The sequence below is a fragment of the Ambystoma mexicanum genome, chromosome 10 (assembly GCF_040938575.1).
Source record: "Ambystoma mexicanum isolate Mex_15411 chromosome 10, UKY_AmexF1_1, whole genome shotgun sequence".
Lineage (NCBI taxonomy): Eukaryota > Metazoa > Chordata > Amphibia > Caudata > Ambystomatidae > Ambystoma > Ambystoma mexicanum.
The window spans coordinates 149,252,887-149,272,752 of NC_090932.1; the positions used below are offsets into that span (position 1 = coordinate 149,252,887).

Below are 19,866 nucleotides of genomic sequence, written 5' to 3' on the forward strand. Positions count from 1 at the left end.
GTTAGGATAGCCAAACAAAAGCAAAAAGTTTGGAGGGGTCTATAATATAGAGGGGAAATTGCATTTACAGAAATCTTTCATAACCCTAACGGGTACTGACTTCATATTGCATTTTCTCTCCAGGTTCATTATCTATATCAATCATTATCTTCATTCAATAGCTTTCTTGGCTGTCTTCTGGCATTGTGTCAAGATGATCCTTAGAAGACAAAATCCTAACAATACAAACACTAATATTGCTCCAAGTAACTTGAAGGCATTCACCAGCCAGGTTGGAATCCACAAAAACGGAGATGTAAACCAATCATCCTCCTTAGTTTCATCTACCTCATCCACCATTTTCGTGTGCAGGGTTGACATCTTTATTGCTTCTGTCAGGGTTCCATTTTCTCCATCATTGGCAGGTGTGAATGTACAGCAAGACGGCCCAATCTTGGTGCACACGCCTCCTTCCATTGCTTTAACTAAGTTCAGGAAATGCCTGTTCTGGAGGGCCATAAGCCTAATTGGCCTCAATTCTTCTCTGATTGCATTAAATCCTTTTATTTTCGTATTGATAGTCTGCAGCAGCTCCCATCTGATGATCTGCAACCACTTGGCATTCACTGCAGTCTGAATTCCTGGCAAGAAGATAGCTGTAAATATCACTGCTGTTCTAACAGCTTATGCTCATCTTGAATATCATGATATGCTTCCACTGATTTTGCTGAGAAGTAATTCTCTCTCTTTTGTCAGTATCTGCTGAATGTCCTTCTTTTCCTCAGGTGTGCATCCATCTTCAGGAATTCTGTTATCTGTAAGTCACTTTGTGGTACTACCAAGGCTGACATACTTATCAGTACCAATGAACGCTCTCCTCCCCATGTTGGTGGCAATTTCATGTATGCTCTTGATCCACAGGCCCAATAGTGGTCCATCAGGACTGCTGTTCCTTCCTTCATGCCCGGGACATCAAAAACTGGGCCACACTAAGATTTTCTCCAACTTTGATGGTGCCATTATTTCTGAAACATAACATTCTTCAAAAGGTAGTATTTGCAAGTGTCCCCTTTCATCGTCGACCTACGTTAAAAATTTTGCAGTCTTAGGCTATTGGTCTTTCCATCCTTTCTCTGCTTTCATCACAACTTCTTCCCATTGCCCTGTTAATGCTAGTGTTTTCCACACAACCAATCCATCGGCCCATGCTTCAGTAGTGAACACTGCTCCTTTAATTCGTAGCTGGCCTCTTTCCTAGCATTCACATCTTTCCACCCCAGTCTTGTCTTCACATGGGAGCATTTTATCGTCTGATATCTTGATTCCTGCTCCATTTATTCCAGTGCCTGTTCATATTTTATTATTCAATGCTTTGTCTCTGGGTTTTCTCTTGACTTTTCATCTTGTACATAATTGTCTTCTCTTGAGACTTTTTATTCACCAATACTATGGATGCTGTTTTGCCTTGGAATTGCCCTCTTGTCAGGCAAAGCGCCTTTTTTACTGATACCTCTATTGCTATGAATACTTTATATGTTCCCAAAGCATAAGATATGAGGGAACACACATAACCGCTTTCATCTGGCATTCTTCTCCCAACCTTTTTCATGTGATGATACCATAGGTTATTCTTTAAATGAGCCGAATTGTCAAGATACATATTTATATTTTCATTATATAAAATGGCATTTCTAACGCCCTTATACACAAGTGTTTCAAGGCGTGACCAGGCAAGGTAGGAGAAACACAGGGAGGACAGAGACAACAATCGTACTAGGCCAAGTGACATTGAGATCGCACAAGTGCAGGGGAGGGGGAAGAGGAAAAGTGGCGAGGGAAAGTGGGGAGCAGTACTGTACATGGGATCAAAAAATAACAAGAAGTGCGGCCAGCAGGTGCAAGGGAAAGTGCAGACAGCAGGTGTCCAAAAGTGAAGGTAGGGGGACTGTAGGGTTACAGATTCAAACCCAAGTGCAAGGATTGCTAGGAGGCAGTGCAGGTGTGCAACTGGGTGGGCACAGACCTGGGCCCGAAATCAGAGGATAGCCAGGTGACCAGTGCAGTATCAGACAGGAAATCATCAGGGGAGAGGAAGAAAGAAGACAGAAGCAAAGAGGAAGGTCTTGAGGTGCTTCCAGAACTGGATATGGTTCTCCTTAAGTTTCAGAGAGGCAGGGAGGTTGTTCCAGTGGGATGCCCCAGTCAAAGTAAGAGATCTACTGCCAACTCGTTGCTTGGAGAAGCGGCTGACCCTGAGGGAGCTGTAGGAGTGAAGATTTTGTGTAGGAAGGTATTTATGAGGCGAGAGTTGGACGTATTGAGGACCCAGGCCCAAGAAGGCCTTGTGGACAATGCAGGCAGTCTTGAACTTAATCCTTGCAGCCACTGGGATCCATTGCAGAGATTTCAGTGCTGGCGAGATACGACCCCTGGGCTTGAGGCCAAGGACAAGTCTCGCAGTCCTGTTCTGGATGAGTTGCAGAGGGCGGAGAGTAGAAACAGGCAGACTTAGAAAGAGGCTCTTGTAGTAGTCCAGCCTAGAGAGAACCAGAGCTCTAGAGACAGTGATTTTCTCGGGGACGGAGAGGAAAGGAAGAATACCTCTGAGGAGGTTCAGTTGGTAGTTTTACTTCTTAGAGATGTCAGAGATGTGAAGTGAAAAGGAGAGTGTGGAGTTGAATATGACCGTGAGGGTCTTGGCCTCACAGATGGGAGCAGGAAGGGGGCCAAGGGAGGCCACCCAGAGAGTGACAGGAAAGGAGGGTGCAGGTGTGCAAATGAGGAGTATCTCCATCTTACTGGCATTAAGGCAGAGATCGTTGGCGGCACACCACTCCTGGATAGCAGACACAGTCAGAGATGAGAGAGGTGGCAGAGGGGAGCATGAAAATGAGCTGATTGTCCTCTGCATAGCACTGAAAGGTGGAGCAGAGAGCAGCAGTGTGGTGGGCGAGAGGTGCCAGGTATCGATTGAAGAGCCAGGGAGAGAGGTTAGACCCATGGGGAACACCACAGGTAGAGAGTGAGATAGAAGAAAGGAGGGACCCAAGTTGGATATGGGAGGGTCGATCAAAGAGGAAGGAGGTCAGCCAGGCCATGGCCTGATCGCTGATACCGAGGTTATTACGGAGACGATTGAGCAGGATGGCATGGTTGACCGTGTCAAAGTCAGAAGAGAGATCAAGTAAGATGAGGACAGAGGGGGTATTAGAATCAAGGTTAAAGAGCAGGTCTTCACGGATGTTCAGGAGAGCAGTTTCCATGCTTCAGGGTGCTCTGTTGGTTCTCCCCAACATCCCTTTTAAATTGAGACCATAAATGTTTAGTTACATTATATTATATAGTATATCACAATTATTACTCCATGAAAACTTTCTGGATGGTAGTGAATGTCTGAAATTTTGAAACCTCGATTTTGTGTTTTCTTTAATATGCAAATCTGTTATCTCCTTTTGGATCACACGTTTATCAAAAACTGTAGGATAATTGCCACTATTACTCTAAAAATGATATCCTTGTTCTATGGATTACTGAGAAATGTCACTATATTTGAGTATCGTCTTATTAAAGCGGATAAGACTGGAATATGTAGGAAAAAAACAACATACAAGAGCGTGTGTATAGTGTCTATTATAGGTATTATGAAAGATGAAATGTACTTCTTTTCTTCTGGCTTGGTTCTTCTGTCCCATTGTTCCTTAATGCCATCTAGAAAAAAAAGAAAGTTCCCAGGATAACTGCAAGTCTATTTATTCTTTGTCAAATTTGAAAAGATTGATCCCTTGTTTAAGTGGTTTTATGTTCTCAACATTCTTCTTGTCCATGCTTCTTGGTCATCAAACGAGTCGGCATGTGCGGAACTGCTTCTCTTGCTTCACTGGGCAGCTGCAGGAAGGGTCAGTGTTTCTCCTTTGTATGGCTTGATATCATGTAAATGCAGCCAACCTTGTGCCCTTTTAAGTTTACTGCAGTGGGACTAACTTCATTATAATCGTAGGGACCTTCAAAACAAGGTGTGCTCCAGGTAAGCACAAATTTCCATACTAGCACCTAGTCTCCTGGATACAAAACAGGTGGCTGCAGTAAATCCTCTAAACCATTGGATTGATTCTTTGCCGCTTCTTTTCTACCCTTCTGTTCTGTGTTTGGCCTGTTGAGACATGAAAGAAATACTTGCAGTATTTGTTGTTAGGTAATCGTACATCTCATCACCTAATGCCTTTGCTACACTATCAGCATCACTTCTTACCCTAGTTGGAGGAGCAAGTGGGGCACTAGTACAGCGTCCATTCATCAACTCAGGAGGAGTTAGATGGTGATCTGAGCCAAGCTGATTTTTCAGGCTATATAGGGCAAAGGGTCAGCAATGTAGCCATCCCTTTTTTAAGGTTATTTTGAGCTTTGCTATTTCTTTTAATAGTCTGTTTAATCCCTCACAGGTGCCATTCACCTGTGGATGATAAGCGGAAAGAAAACTTGTGCTTATCTCATTTACAAAATGCGGTTAATTGTCAGACCGCAAAACCTCACACACACCCCACCTGGGGAACACCTCAAGCACAAGGAACTTGGCAGCACACGAAGCATCAGGGTGCTTGCATGGACCTGCCTTGATCCATCTAGAAAAAGGACATATTACGACCTGCATATATCTGTTACCGTTGCATGCCTGTAACATATCCACATAGTCTATAGGTAGATGCTGAAAAGGGCAATAGGGTCTAATAATTGCTTCTCTTACTGTTCGCAATGTGTGCCCTGCAGAACATTTCTGGCACACAATCCAATTTATAATGAACTGTGCACATGTTCTAACTGATTGGGTGAGAACCATTCTTCTGCAATTGTAACAGCTAGAGTCTGTCGAGTCGTGTGTGCCAGTCAGTGCAGCTGCTCCAGTGCTACTCTCAATGCTAGAGGCGTAACTGGCTTTCCAGTGCTATTTGTCTCCAAATAGCCTCAGTGGGGGATAAAGAACACCCCTGCTTTCCCCATAAATCTGGTTCTTCTTGTGGGGCTCAACCTTGTTTCTCAATTAACTGGACAATAGACAGCATGGTAAAGCCCTCCTTTGCTAACCTGCATCGTCCTGTGATCGGTTTAATATCTTCTACTTCAAGACTAGACATGGGAGGATAATAGGCTGCTTTTTTTACCCTTGAGTCTGCAGCTTCATTTCCGTGGGAGATTAAATCTGTTTTAGATTGTGCTGTGCATTTTACGAATGCTAAGATCAATGGAAGACTTAATGCTTCTAAAAGCCTATCCAATAGGGCTGCATGCTGCACTGGAGTGCTGTCTGCGCAGAGGAAGCCCCCGCTTGTCCAACGTGACAAACCTGCATGTACAGTTGACATCACCTAAGCTGAGTAGGAGTACACAGTCACTGCCTCATCCTCAAATCTCTGCAGCGCTTTGATGAGCACCACTAATTCTGCAGCCTCGGCTGAATAATTCGAAGACAATATCATACTTGTCACTACCTCAAATTCACCCTCTCGATTCAGCTTCACTACTGCTGCTCCAGTATGCCTTTCCCCAGTTGTCTGCTCAATTCTTGATGACCCATCAATAAAAGCAACTCTCTCCCCCCCCCAACCAACCCCTTTCCTGAGGGAATTTTCTCTAGCCTGGGGAGTATCATTATAACATTCAGTATACGTTGTGCAATCATGTACATACATAATCATCCTCTCCTACTGGTTCTGCTATAAACATTGCTGGATTTACTGTTTTACATCTAACAATTCTAATCTCTGATGCTCTACGTGTAGTCAATGTACTTTTGGGTTTCTCTAAAACTGCAAATGATGCAAGTTCTACAAATAATGTTATTGGACACCCCATTGTTATGCTTGAAGCATTTTCAATTGTGAATGCAGTAGCAGCTAAAGATTGCTCATAGGGTTAGTGCCCCTTCATAACTAGATCTAAAATCCCACTATAATAGGCTAATGGTTTGTGTTCATGTCTTAATGTCATTTTTTGTTTGAAGACTGCTGTCATAACTTCTCCATTTGAATGGGAAAATAAATTAAAGTCTTTATAATCTGGGATCCCTAACACAGGGGCTGTACTGATTGCCTGTTTTAATTCTTCAAATCCTCTAGTCATCTCATCTATTGTGCTCTTGTCCACCTGTGCTTCTTTAAATCCTTTTAAAAGTGGTCATATATATCTGTGTTTATTATTTGTATAGCACGCAAATCTCTAGGGTGTCTAGGTGCTTAAACCTAAGAGATTGGTTACAGTGCTTCTGGTTACATAAAGGGAAGCTCAGGAAGTAATTACATCAAGAGGGAACATAAAGAGGCAATTACAACATAAGCAAAGTGCAGAAGGAGTTAAGGTGAGCATAAACATGGAGCCTCACCCCATGTTGCTGGGCGGCTACTACAGAGTTGCAAAAGTCAAATAAGGGAGACCTTCATGGAGCCTCACCCCATTTTGCAGGGTGGGTACTATACAGAGTTGCAGGAGTCAAATAAGGGCACATTCATGGAGCCTCATCCCATGTTGCAGGGCAGCTGCTACAGCTAGATGCAAAAGTCAAATAAGGGGCAAGATCAAGTGGGCATCGTCTCACCTTAGAGCGTCCATGGAGCGTACAGGGGCAGACAGGGCCTTATTTGCGGGGCTTTGTAGCAGTGGCCGGCTCCGGCCTCCCGGTTGCTCTCATTGGCCTATCTGGTCCGGGACAACCAATGGGAGGGGGAGTGGGGCCAAGGCCCCACTGTACTGTATGTACTGTAATCAAAAGCCCAGGCCCTGCAGTAGTTACATAAACCTAGAAACTGTTGCATTTCCCTCACTGTTTTAGGTGCTATGGTTTTCATGATTGCTTCTGCCTTCGTGAGAGACCAACTGTCCTTGGTACAAGACCTCTTCCTGACAGTATTGTAACTTCTCTTGATCTACTTGTATCCTTTCTCCGAGAGTATAGTCACGAGTTTAACTGAGTCTTCTCTGCATCTTTCTTCTGTCTTACTGCACACTAGGGGTGTAACGGTATTAGTTTTATGACGGTACGATAACCTTCTTGCCAAATGACGGTATATCATGGTTATCGCGGTATAGCAGGTGGAGTTAAATAATCTTAAAAAATATTTTCTAAAAGGTCATAAATTGACAGATTTAGCATCACAAACAAAACCAGGCACCCAGGGCCAGAATTGGGCTTTTCAACATAGTTTCCACTGAAATGCCTTGCTTCCACCAAGCACAAACACACGTGTGGAGAGGAGGAGGGGGGGGAGCCCTGCTGCAACTGGCAAAGCAAACTGAATAGCTTTTCTTAAGTGGTCATTTAGGCTTTATGCTCCCCCACTGGCTACTGGTGAAGATGAACATGTTGCCATCTTGATAACCTGCATGCCACCGATCAATGGAGGCTGATGGTAGTATACGCTTGTGCGCATATACACACACAGACACACACACACGCACACACACAGACGCACTCTCTTTACGTTACAGCCTTTAGTTTACTTGTGTGCCAAAAGGTGTTCAGTAATCACGGACATGTTACCCTTTGGTATGGCAGCAGGGAATACCCACAGAGATGAGTGAATTTCGCAGTATGACTTATTATATGTAAATTCAATGATAGAACCAGGGAAATCCCCCATTGCCATATGTTTAGAGAACATTATCCATTATAAATATATAAACCCCAAAGCCGCCAACCCAAAGTAAACCCTTTTCTTTCTAGGCACTGTATCTATTCTTCCAATTGCTAACATATTGATTTTGTGTCAGGCACGTGTGGTTTATGGAATGGCATTAAAAACTGCTCCAACTGGAACTACTTGGCAGACGGCACATCCAACAGTGCAAGACCAAGACTGCGCAGCACTTGCTTACTGCAGCCTTTCCAAATCAGATTGAAAAGCACACTTTACGGTATGAACGGTATAACGGTATAAACAATGTGACGGTTATTATTGTTCAATTAAGTGGTTCACGGTCTCTTTATACCGTTACATCCCTACTGCACACCAAAATGTCATCCACATACTGGATTATTGCACTTTAGGTTAAGACATTACCCAGGTCCATCTGGAGGACTGTTAAAGATTGAAGGGAACTCGCAGTACCCTTGGGGAAAAACGAGTATGTTTCAGGTGGGTATTTCTGTATGAAAAGGAAGTCAAATCTTATGAGTCTTCATGTAGGGGAATCGAAGCATGCATTTTTTAAATCTATAACTGTGAAATATTTGGCCTTAGATGGGATGTTACACAGTATTTGGAACTAAAGGAAACTCTGCTTCGACTATATTGTTTAGTGGGTGTAGGACCTGTAAAAATCTTCACGACCGCCCCTATGATTTCTTCATGGGGAGCACAACTGTGTTACATGAATCTGATGGCACTAATATGTCTTGCTTCATTAAAGCCGAAATAGTCTCAAATATACCTTCATCTGCTTCTCTGGACATGGGATATTGCTTTGCTTGTGGCAAAAGGTTCTCCTGATTTTAGTTGGTCTTGAACTGCTCCTATCCCTTTTTAATAGACCCACATCATAAGGACTTGTGGTCCATAAAATCTTTGGCACTTTCTCTATGTCTTCCTGGAAGAATGATGGACTTCTTTTTACCATCGCCATTCTCTGTGGTATTTCTATACTCTCTACTTTAATCCAATAAGTGAGACTTATAAAAAAAAACACTAGTTCATCGTCTGAGTAGTCATCTCTAAACAGTTCTTTGTCAAATCTGTCAACCTGTATCCTTCGCTGAGGGCCAACACTGTTTTCCATCCTCTTACTTCTTCGTCCATGGGAATCTGTTCTAAACAAGAATTCATCAGGTATTCTCAATATTTTACCTACCAATCTGGGTAACCATGATAATGAAACAGTCACTCCGTACATAATACCTCTGAATCTAAAGGAACTCCTCGTAATGCCTTCTCGCATGTAAAGGCTAATATAAACTCTCCCACATTCATATGGTCATATTAAGCTTTGTTATCAAGCCACATCCTAATATGTTAACTGGCGTCTGCCTAGATTATAGTAATGGCATTGACATATCGTGTTTTCCTATAGAGCTCGGTAATTCATCAGTGAAAGGAACTAAACACATCACCCACAGAATCCTTGAGAATTCATGGCAGTATCTGACATTGGATATTTTCCCTCACGTACACAGGAACGAGTGGCTCCACTGTCTACAAGAAATAAGAATATATTGCCTCCTATCATTACCCTGACCCTTGATTCCGCTTGGGGGTTCCGGTGTCACTGATAGTACTGAACACATCAGGTCCCTCTGTGGGCTCTACTATTGTGCTTATAAATACATCCCTGTACATGTGAAAGGATTTCCTCCTATCACAGTCACTCTCCCCAATTTGGGTCCTGGTGCTTGTTGGGCTCCGGGGGTCATGTTCCGTTGTGGTACTATAGCATGGTGTGTCTGCACCTGCTGGGGTTGTACGTGCTGTGTTTGAATGGGTGCTTGCTCTGGTTGCCCTAATGGCGATTGCTTTTGCAATGGCGCTTGCTGCATTTGTTGGAGTTGCAGCAGATATGTCTGAGCCTGCTTGTGATCTTGGGCATAATATTCCTGCAGTTCTGTATACTATTGTGGAGCATAACCCCTCTTGGAGCTTGCCAATTCTGTTGAATGCCTCTTCTACTTCTGCATGTTCTGGCTATGTTCGTCCACAATTCAGACATTGTTGCGACCGTCCACCATTAAATTCTCCTCCTCCTCCTCTAGGCCCATTAATTGTACACACCCTGATCCATGGTGTATGCTACATTGTTTTGCTGCGCTGGTTGCATTTCCTGTGTCACCACACCCTCATTGCTTGTCACTACCGCTCCCTCAATAGTGAGTTTAGATAACGTTTCCTGGACTAACTTCACCTCTTCCTGCTTTCCTCTGCTTTCTTTTTATTCTTCTCCTGTAAAAATGAGCAGTGATGCACAATCGTCTATTGTATTTCTGGCCATGGCGTTGCTTCTATTCCCATCTTTCTTTAATTGCTGTTGCACTGGCTCAGGCAGCCCTTGACACAAAATGTGGTCAAACAATGCTAACTGTTTTATCCCACGGTTCATGCATCTCAAGACAAGATTTATCTCGACTATCTTGAATAAAAGCGACAGGGTCTTCATCCTCTGCTGTTTTTGTAGTCATAATCGCACCCATGTCTGATGTATCGGGATATTGTACTCTGAGCGCCTGCCACAATCTGTGCAATTATTAAATGGTGCTCCATCATGTGTCATGTTTTGTGTGGTCACACCTGTGTATCCTGCTTGCTTCCAAATGTCATCCGCTCTCTCCCCTATGATGGTTGCTAGCAAGCCTTTTATGTCACCTATATCTAACGTCATCCCTAATGTCATCCTTTCTAACTCATAATCAATTTTTTTCCCGCACCGGAAGCCAAACTCGCCAATTTACATTGTAATGGGTTCTTTATAACACGCCTAATACCCAGAGGTTTCTAAGTGCGGACCCGGGGATCGAACCTGTGTTGCTCAGTGTTGTCTTGCTTCGAAGACGAGTGGGTTGCCCCTGAGCTATCCTCCCGAGTAAAATTATTTCCATAATCTCAAATTATCTTTGTCCATTTGTGGCCATGGTGTATATTGTGGTCACCCTCCCCCTTCTACAATAATGGGAATTGTGAAAATCATGGTCCATAATCATACTTGCCTAGACTCCCCGACTTCCAGATGGGTTTAGTCTCGCCCGTTTGTCTCCTTCCTTGTAGTGCCCTTAATCTGCTTCATTAATGCGGGGATACATCCCCTGCACTGTGTGATCATGCTTGTGGTCGCTCAGTGTATGTTGTCGGTTCTGGTGTTTTTTTCTTTAGGGTCCTCTAGGTCTGACAATTTAACCCCTTTGTCTACACTAAATTCTTTGGAATCCCTGCATGTGCCCTCTCTTCGCCCCCTCTCATTCTCCTCCCTTTCTTCGTCTGACATCATTATGCCCCAGCTCGTATGACTCTTGTCCTTCTCCATGTCATCAAGATCTAATCTGTTTAAAGACAGCGTTCTGTGCTCGTCTGTGATGTCACCTGACCTACCTTCAGTTCCCATTGATGGAGATCCTTCTACATTCTCTTAGGTTCTATACCTGTCTTTATCCCTGATTTGCCTGTATACATTCTCAAGTCTTTGCACTGTATCATCTGTATCCTGCTCATCAGCCCATGCTGATCTTGGCACTCCTTGCAGCTGTTGTGACCCTTTCTCTTCCTCCAATCTTTCTTGTGCATCAATCAGCATCTCGTCATCTTTTAATCCCCCTACTCCTATTCATTACTTCTTCTCTGCTACTCATCTCCCTCAATTCCTCTTCCTCTCGCCTTCTTTGCAACCTATGTGCTTTCATTCTTTGGGCTTCTATCTCCTCTTGTTTCTTGTGTTCTAATCTCTCCTTTTCTTTCCTTGCCTCGTAGCATCTTTGTTCTTCCCTTCGCTTGCATACTTTATCCCTCTTATTTGTATTCTCTTTCCTCTTCTTTCTATTTATTTTCCCTCTCTCCTCTTTCCTCTTTCTAAAATCCCTTCTCCTCTGTATCTACGCTCTTCAGCAGGGGAAAGGGGAACAAAAGGAGTTTTATCCTCCCCTTTGTGCTAATTAAGAATCTGCTCCCTCTCAGCTGGATCTTCTTTCACACTCTGGTACATCGTACATAGTTCTAAAATGCCCAGGCTTTTCGGTATGTAACTTTTTTCCCTTCTGTGTGGCATGCAAATATGTTGTCATATGCTGCAATATGATATTTTCTCATCTTCTCTGCGTATCTCAGCAATGTCCTGCACAGATGTAAAAGACTGTCCCTCATGACGAGTCAGTTTCAACTGTCAATACTTACCCGTCCTTTTACTCAATTCTTTATTTTATCAAATATACCACACTGATCAATTGGAGCAGGCACCATCAATCACTGCTTATAATCTCAAAAACATTTTATCCACTTTTTCTTTTAAATATCTATACAACAATGTTCTATTTGCTCCTTCATTTACACTTTCTATCAATTGTTGTTATTTCGTTCTATTATTGGTATTTTTAGAGTCTCTTCTTTATAAATTAATTTCCTTTGATTTTTACCCTCCTGGTTGACGTCAATCTCTTGGTCCAAATGTTCACCAATCTCCTTAATTTTTTCTATCATTTTATATTTATTAGTGTAGACGCAACACATGCTTTATATTGATATATTTATAACCCCACACATGCACTTTTTCAATTTGACTATGTGCGCCTTCCTTTACTATCTCTAGTAAATATATCTCTTCTCAACTTTGCTCCATTTTGGAGTTTGATACGCACTCTTCTGCAGGCCTTGCCTCAGGAATCCTTAACACCCCTATTTGGAGTCTTTATTCTAGTGCGTACACTTCAGCCCCCCCCTGGAACCAGAAATTGAGGTATCGTAGTCTTCTCTTTATAATCTCCCAAAAAATCCTGTTACCTTTGTAAATATTATTTACAACAGAAACCCTCCCCCATTTTTTCCACTTTTGTTGCTCTGCTTACATCCGAGACTCAGCTAAAGTCCCTCAGCATCGACTCTCCCTCAACCGACCAGTTTGCCTTCTGTCCACAGGGCACCTGCAGGGACTGAACAGGAATTTCAACAAAGGGGCACCTGCCAACCACATCTTCTTGCATGTCACTCTGCAACGATCTCCACAGGAAGCTCTGCAGTGTTCTGGCTAATGGTGGGAGCAGCCAAACGCCCATGGGTCTGAATCTGGGCCTAAGTGGATTAGACTGAAACCATCCTTTACCAAAATGTGCTCTAGCACCTTGAAGCGTTTCTTGTGCTAGATGGAATTACAAATAAAGATCTAAGACCAAATAACCAGACAGATTCAAGGAATATGGCAAAGAACTACTTTATTCTCGTTTAATAAAGCAGGGAGAACTGATAGGCATCGACTAATGCATGCACTTTCACACGCAGCCTTTTTTTATACGGGGGTTTTATACCCTGATGTACGCCATCTATGAAGTCACACTATGTTGCAAATAATAAAACCTATCGAGGGAAGGGATTGGTTAAGGGACCATATCTAAATACAGAATATATCAAGATTAATACATCATGTGCTGCCCCTTATCTGTAGGACATGCCTTGAACTACCTCTAAATACATATAGTACTGATTATAGGGGACAAAATAGCAGTGGATTGGTCTATGCAACATTGTATAGCAGGTTGCCCCTTAGACCCACTGATTGGTTGGCACACTATTCCAACCTTGGACTTTCGGCTCTTTAGCAGCACCTACGTGAAATGAAACCTAAATGTTTTAAATTGCGTCAGATTACTCCCAGTTCTCCCAGTTAATCCATCGTCCCTCATCTTTCGGCTGTAAGCCAAAGTTTAATGTCTGTAGTTGATCTTGTACCAGGCTCACTGGCCTGGAACATTTCAGGGAGTGTGAGTACACCACTATCTCCGTCTGAGGCTCTAATGAATAGCCCTCGTCTTCGACTTCTGATATTTAATTCAATTATGCTGGGTGCTGTTGCTTCTTTTGGCCTCTAGAACGTTATACTCTTTTAATTGTCCAATACTTTGGTTAATGCAAATGTTTTCTTCTTCCCTAATCTAAGAGTAATGTCTCAGATTCAGGGATTATTCGTGTAACTCTCCTTCTGACTTACAATTATTCCTTAAAATAGTATCATTGATCCTAGGCCAACCTCAACTCATCGCTGCTTTGCACACAAGCTGTATTTCGAGTGGCTCCTGATTCTGCAGCCTTGGTCTGTCTCCAAGTAGCTCGGTGGAATTCGACATAGGCCAGTGTCCATTTACCTATAATGGCCGTCCTTGACAGGTTATATGTTGCCCATAGCAAGCTTCTATATGTGTCATCTATCTTTTGTTACTGCATATTTACAGATATTGCCCAGTAAATTACTTCATTCTTCTTTATATCCATGATTACTTTAGCTTTAGGTACATATATCTTCTTCATCGCTCTGCCCTCGCCACATTTCACTTAGTGCTCCGTGATGTCCATTGGTGCCTGCTGACATCCTTCTATGCGGCATCCTTCCACACTTTCAGTACAAAGGTACATTCTATATGGCTGGCTAGGTGCATAACGTCGCTCATACTCTGATGCAGTAGTGGTATTAATCAAGGGCTCCCAGCCATAGCCCTTTGTCTGCTGTTCCAATATGATGGTGGTGAGGGGGCGGGAACTAGTGAGAAAGCATTCACCTGCTCCTCTACATTTGTGTTTTATTACTGACATTGGTGGCTCCATTCTAGCCATATATTCTTAGTATGTCAAGGCATTTTTGTACTGGGCATCAAGGGCAAAAGCAAATATAAGTGGGAGTAGGTGGCTAGACTACCCTATATTAGTATAGCCAGTCTAGATATCCTTTCTTTCTGGGACATTGCCCTTTTTACTGGCTGGAGTTCTTAAATGGTCATTCTGGCATATATGTGTACAGCCTGTGGGCACAGGCAGAATGATGATGTTTTTCATACTGGCATGCATGGTGGGCAAAGGCATCATGAAAATGCATTGAAAAATGCCCCTGTGCACTTTTGTATCTATTGCGGTTTTCATGTGCTCCCTGTGGGAAACCTGAGGTTATTCTCTCTCCTACTCCCCTTGAATCCTCTGCGCAGGTGGCCAGGGAAAGGCCATCACTCTTGGATCCTGACCCTGGGGGTGGAGAAGTGAGGGAGGATCACCTGGGTGGAGGGTATTTGAAGAGTGGGAGTGGGGAACCCTGAGGAGAGACATGGTATCCCCCTTTCCCTATTGGTGACCAGCCTAACCCTCCCCTGACCTTTATTTGTTATTGTTATTCAGCTTTCCTGAATTTTCCTCATGTGAACCTTAAAGGTACTCAGATGAGGAAGAGGCAGCTGAGCGTGATGAACACTATACTTTTTACTGTTCTGGTACTGGGATGAAGAAGATACCTGTAGGATGTTGAGGGTCAGGCTTGCCCCCTTAACCATAGTCAGGCAAATTCAGTTGAAGCACACCTGCAACCTGTCAGAGGGTTGCAGGTGTATAAAGGGAGGAGAACAAAACAGCCAGAGGGGCAGCAGGAGGAGCAGCTGGAAACAGTTTTCAAAGGGAGGCCAACAGTCGGAAGAAACTGCTGTGGGATGGTCCGCCATGCAAAAGACGCTGAAACACTAGGGACTGCAGGCAGAGAGGTTCTCAAGCAGTGTGGCGTGGGAGCTGGGGCTCCGTGGAGCGGACTAGGGCCAGGAAGGGAGCTGTGTGGAGAGGCTATCCGTTTCCCTTGCATCAGCGGTGCTCGTTCCCCTGTGTGAAACTGATGACACAGCAGTGTCTGAGGGGCAGGATTTAGCCCCCTGGAGGCCGGAGTCAAATGCTGTGCATCTTGCAGTGCTGGAAGAGCTGCCGAGGTGACCAGTGAGTTTCTAAACAAACGAGAAACCCGGTGTGCAAAATTACCATTGTAAACTAGTACTTTATCGGAGTGGTCGCGTGTCTCAGGGAGCACGTTGTTGAAGGTCTCTGATCAAAAACTATTTCCATTGTTCAAGAGTGAAGTGCATATACTTTGTATCGTGGTCGCATGACTCAATGAGCACATTTTCGAAAGTCTCTGAATGCTGGGGATTTCAATTTAAGTTCAAATATCTGAACGTTGAACTGTTGAACTGTGTTAACATCGGGCTGAATAGAAAAGACCTCTCAAGCCCTGTTAACATTTATTGAATGCTGAACTGAGTAAATACTTTGAGTAAACTATTGAAAATTGACATCCAAGCCCGGCCCCACTTACCTGCAGCCACCTCATCCCTCACAGACAGAAGGACCACTTGCTTTTCTGGCCGAGGCCGTCTGTGGCAATGGCTGCCATGGAAAAGGAGAAAGGACTACACGTAGTTCCCGTTTACCTTTGTATCCTTATTTTGAACACTGTTTCTTTGGTTCCTGACATCCCTACACATTGTATACTTTTAGTGGTGAGGGCAAGGATAGGTTTTGGACACAGTTAGATAGGGAAGGAAATCCCACCTTTGGTATAGGGCAAGTTAGGCCTTTTTCCATCCTCACATTTAAGTTAAAGTGTTTTTGTTTGAATATTGAATCTGTTGTCTGTGTCTTCTTGCTTCATGATGCCTTCACATACCATACAAAACTATTGCTTTTTACCCAATTTATTTACAAAAATGATGTTCCAATTCCGAAATCCCCCAGCCGCTACTGAGCACTGCCCATCATGCTATCATCCCCTGGAAATATGAACATATAGAACCATTGATATTCAGTGTAAATGTAGACAAACAAACACAATGAAATGTAGAGGTAAAAATATTAACCTCAAAGTGTGGACTGAATACAACATGTGTGTACCAACTGTGACAGTGGATGCCATTTTGATTGCATTACGCATGGATGTGAGTGGATGAAATCTGTACAATAAGGGTTTTGTGGGGCGTCCTTTTTAAAATGGATGATAACAAATCACATGCCAAGTGCTTGTAGGCGGTCATGGCGATGAAGGGAATGCCGGTTTACATGCTTTTGTGACAAACTGCCAGAAATACAATTGTGTGCCTTAGTTTTATGTAAAACATGTATTGCATTGCATAATGCATCTTTTGACTGCTCTAATGTTTATTGCAGGTCTTGGGTCTTATTATGACATTTCTATTTTGGAGCAAGGTGACTAATTTCCGAGAGTTCGATACCGTGGATTGTGGAATACCCTTAATCTTTGATTTTAAAGCACTGGATCTAAGTGGTGCTGGTTGGTGCCTTTGTCTACCCAGAGACGATGGATACATCCGTGTCAACGTAGACGGCGATGACCCTGGAGACGGTACACCACAAGACAATCACACTGGTTGACATGCTGAAAATTATTCCTCTCTGATTATAGAGTAGCATTTTTGAAGATGTTAACATGGGACAGATAAATGAAAAAATTCCACTACAGATTTGCATTTTTATTAGGTTTACACAGGATGTCCACTACAGAAATGGAAAGGAAACTTGAAACTCAGTCCCTGAATTAAACAGCATGATTCAATGCTTCCAAATTGAAGGACTGAAAATTTGAAATGACTGCTTTTTTTACTTGCATGTTTTTATTTATTTAAATAAAGTTTTTGTTTCTTTTGGAGCACTTTGGATTCTGTCATACATAAGCATACTGTCTCTGCGGGCAGTTACAGCGCTGCCATAGTACCACATAGATGTTGTCACCAATGGTGGTGCATATCGCGGTGGTACACCAGAGGAGTAAACTTGAGATAGGCATGGCAAATACTGTAAGAACCTGAGATGTAAAACATATTGTTAGATACCAGTATGTCAGAAATGAAAAATTGCACGAGGCAAGCATGAAAAAAAGAAAAGATGAGCCAAGAAAATGTTGAATATGTATATACAGACGAACAACACAAGAGCATCTGGCTACTGTAGCTGGATACCATTGACATGGCCATGTATGCATCAAATCACAATGCAGTCTGGATATTTATGGTATTGCCTGCCTTCTGAGTCTCCCCAGAAGTGGGAGGGAGGTGGCAGGTAAGCCAGCACTGCCTGTGCCCTCTTCTCCATTTCCACCACCCCCATCCTTCCCACCCGAATCCCAGCCCCACTTACCTGCAGCCACCTCTTCCCTCACTGACAGAAGGAACACTTGCTGTTCTGGCCGGGATCCCTCTGTGACAATGGCTGCCATGGAAAAGGAGAAGGGACTACATGTAGTTCCCTTTTACCTATGTCCAGAGTAGCCATTTGATGTGTGGCTGAGAAACTACAACCGCAGTTTTTCAACTTAAAGAAAACACTATTAGCTCCCATATAAGCGTGCCAGGGTGCTAATAGCAATAACCCACTCAGTGGGTGGGCATTACCGAGTCTGGTAATAACCGGGGGCTCGTGTTAAATCCTTGAATTGTGCAGGCCTGCAACTCAGGCCCTGGGCCATTACCTGCCCCCCACATCCAGGTTTATTGCTTAATCAAGTGCCGTGACAAAAGGAGTATTTTCAATTTCAAGGTAACATTATATGTGAATATAGAGCAGACTGCAGTTTGGAGCATTGACTCCATTGTGTAGTAGTAGTCCTTTCTTTATTTCAGATTGTATGAAACAAATCCATAAAAGATGCATCATACAAAACCATTAGACAAAAAGCATGATCAATACATTAAAAGACAGGGCAACAATTAATTTACAAAATCGCATACATAACACAATTTAACACTCATGAAAATTCTCTAAGGCCAATAGTAGCCTTAGCAGCCATAACGCATATAAAACCAACTACATCTAGTATTGATCCCTTCTTACTGACTACATTATATAGAATGGGCAAATGCAGTCCTCTGCATTATCTGGTTGCATAATATGGGGTTTTCAACCTGTGCCAGACTAGGTGCAGTCCAAAATGAATTCCTAAGGAAAATACCTTGGGGGATGCACTAAGGTCTGAGCTGGGGGTACTTAGTATCGCAGGCCTGGCTGAAAGCACATTTTTCGACTTTTTTGTTAACTCTTACATTTGATATTAAAAACCCAAACGGGCTTAATGTGTGCGAAATTCGCTTGTCCCGTGTGCAGGAAAGGTATACATGGTGTGAACATGAATATATGTAACATGTAAATATGTTGGATAGAAAATGGGGCATTGTATTTAACCAAATGAATATGGGTTGCGTTAGAACATGTACATTTGATGAATATGCACTCTACCATCAACATCCTTCTTTGTTGCTGCTTATTACGGTGAAGAATCTTGTAAGTACTTTGAGATCTCCAGAGCACAGGAGGACAATTTTAACGATTCGTCTAAAACGTGTTACCTTCATTAGCAAGAATCTATTGGCTGAAGGGTCATAAATAATGTTCCTTTGGGTCATGTCATGGGGAGGATCATGTCCATTTGTTGGGTGGAGACCATAGAAGGCAACCTCTCAATAAAACATTTTATAAAAAAAGGAATCGTAGATACCAAGAATACAATGTGTTTATTTATGAATTTTAATTATATGCATTTTATATCAGATGTTTGTATGTTTGTGAGTGAGGGTTTTAGAAGGTTTGGTAGACCTTTTTTAAAATTTCCTGCTGCATTTTAAAAATGGGATCGTTTTTTTTTTTTTAAAATTGTAAAATTTGCCTCAGTGGTTTTCATGTTCTGTTATGCATTGTTAATGTTGCATTCATTGTTGATGCCTTACGCTGAATAAAAATGTTTTTTTAAATTATATAACTCATGCTGAACTTGGCATTTATTTGATATATTTCTACCTGAGGTTCCAATCAGTAAACCACCAGCATTTTCCAAATGGGTAAAACAACAATTGATGACTCACCGTTGAAGGCGAGCGTCCCCCAGATAGCCCGATCCTCCCCACAATGAGAGACAATAATGGACTCTCCCAAGATGTGAATAAGGCTAGGACAAAGTGCGGGTGAGCTTAAATGGGAGTTTATCAATCAGAATAGGGCATGCAAAGAACTCTGCAAACTCCGAGAGCGCTCTGTCTGACAATAGCAAAGACAGGCGTATATATTTACAAAAAGCGTCATAAGAACCTACATGCTATAGGGGGCACAAGTTCGTAGGGATTGGGTGGCGACGACTAACTATAGGTGCTGCCGCGATGTGGTTTGCCGTGGTCGGTGGACGTCACTGGTTACCCTCGTGGGCTGGGCTGGACCGGGCAGATCAGCTGGGCTCATCCGGACGGTGTTGTTGTGCCAGCCGTGACCAGTGTCAGTGATGAACGTCTTTCCTGACTTTTTGCCCTAAGGCCACGCACACCGCAGTCATGCAACATTGCAATATTATCTTCTCCGATAAATCTTCCAATAGGTTATTCTACAGGTTAATGCAACACAGGAGGAATGCACCTCGAGTAGG

General features: G+C 43.0%; 1 protein-coding gene across 2 annotated transcripts in view; it reads left to right on the forward strand.

Moving 5' to 3' along the window:
* The window catches only part of LOC138491235 (tetraspanin-15-like), a 290,383-nt gene extending 273,274 nt beyond the window's left edge, over nucleotides 1–17,109 (forward strand). The window contains exon 8 of one of the 2 annotated variants that reach the window (XM_069617633.1): nucleotides 16,611–17,109. In XM_069617633.1, coding sequence (XP_069473734.1) covers nucleotides 16,611–16,835 — 225 coding nt within the window. In that variant the 3' untranslated portion in view covers nucleotides 16,836–17,109. The remainder of the gene's footprint in view (nucleotides 1–16,610) is intronic. The other variant, XM_069617634.1, reaches the window with a different exon arrangement.
* Nucleotides 17,110–19,866: the final 2,757 nt, after the last annotated feature.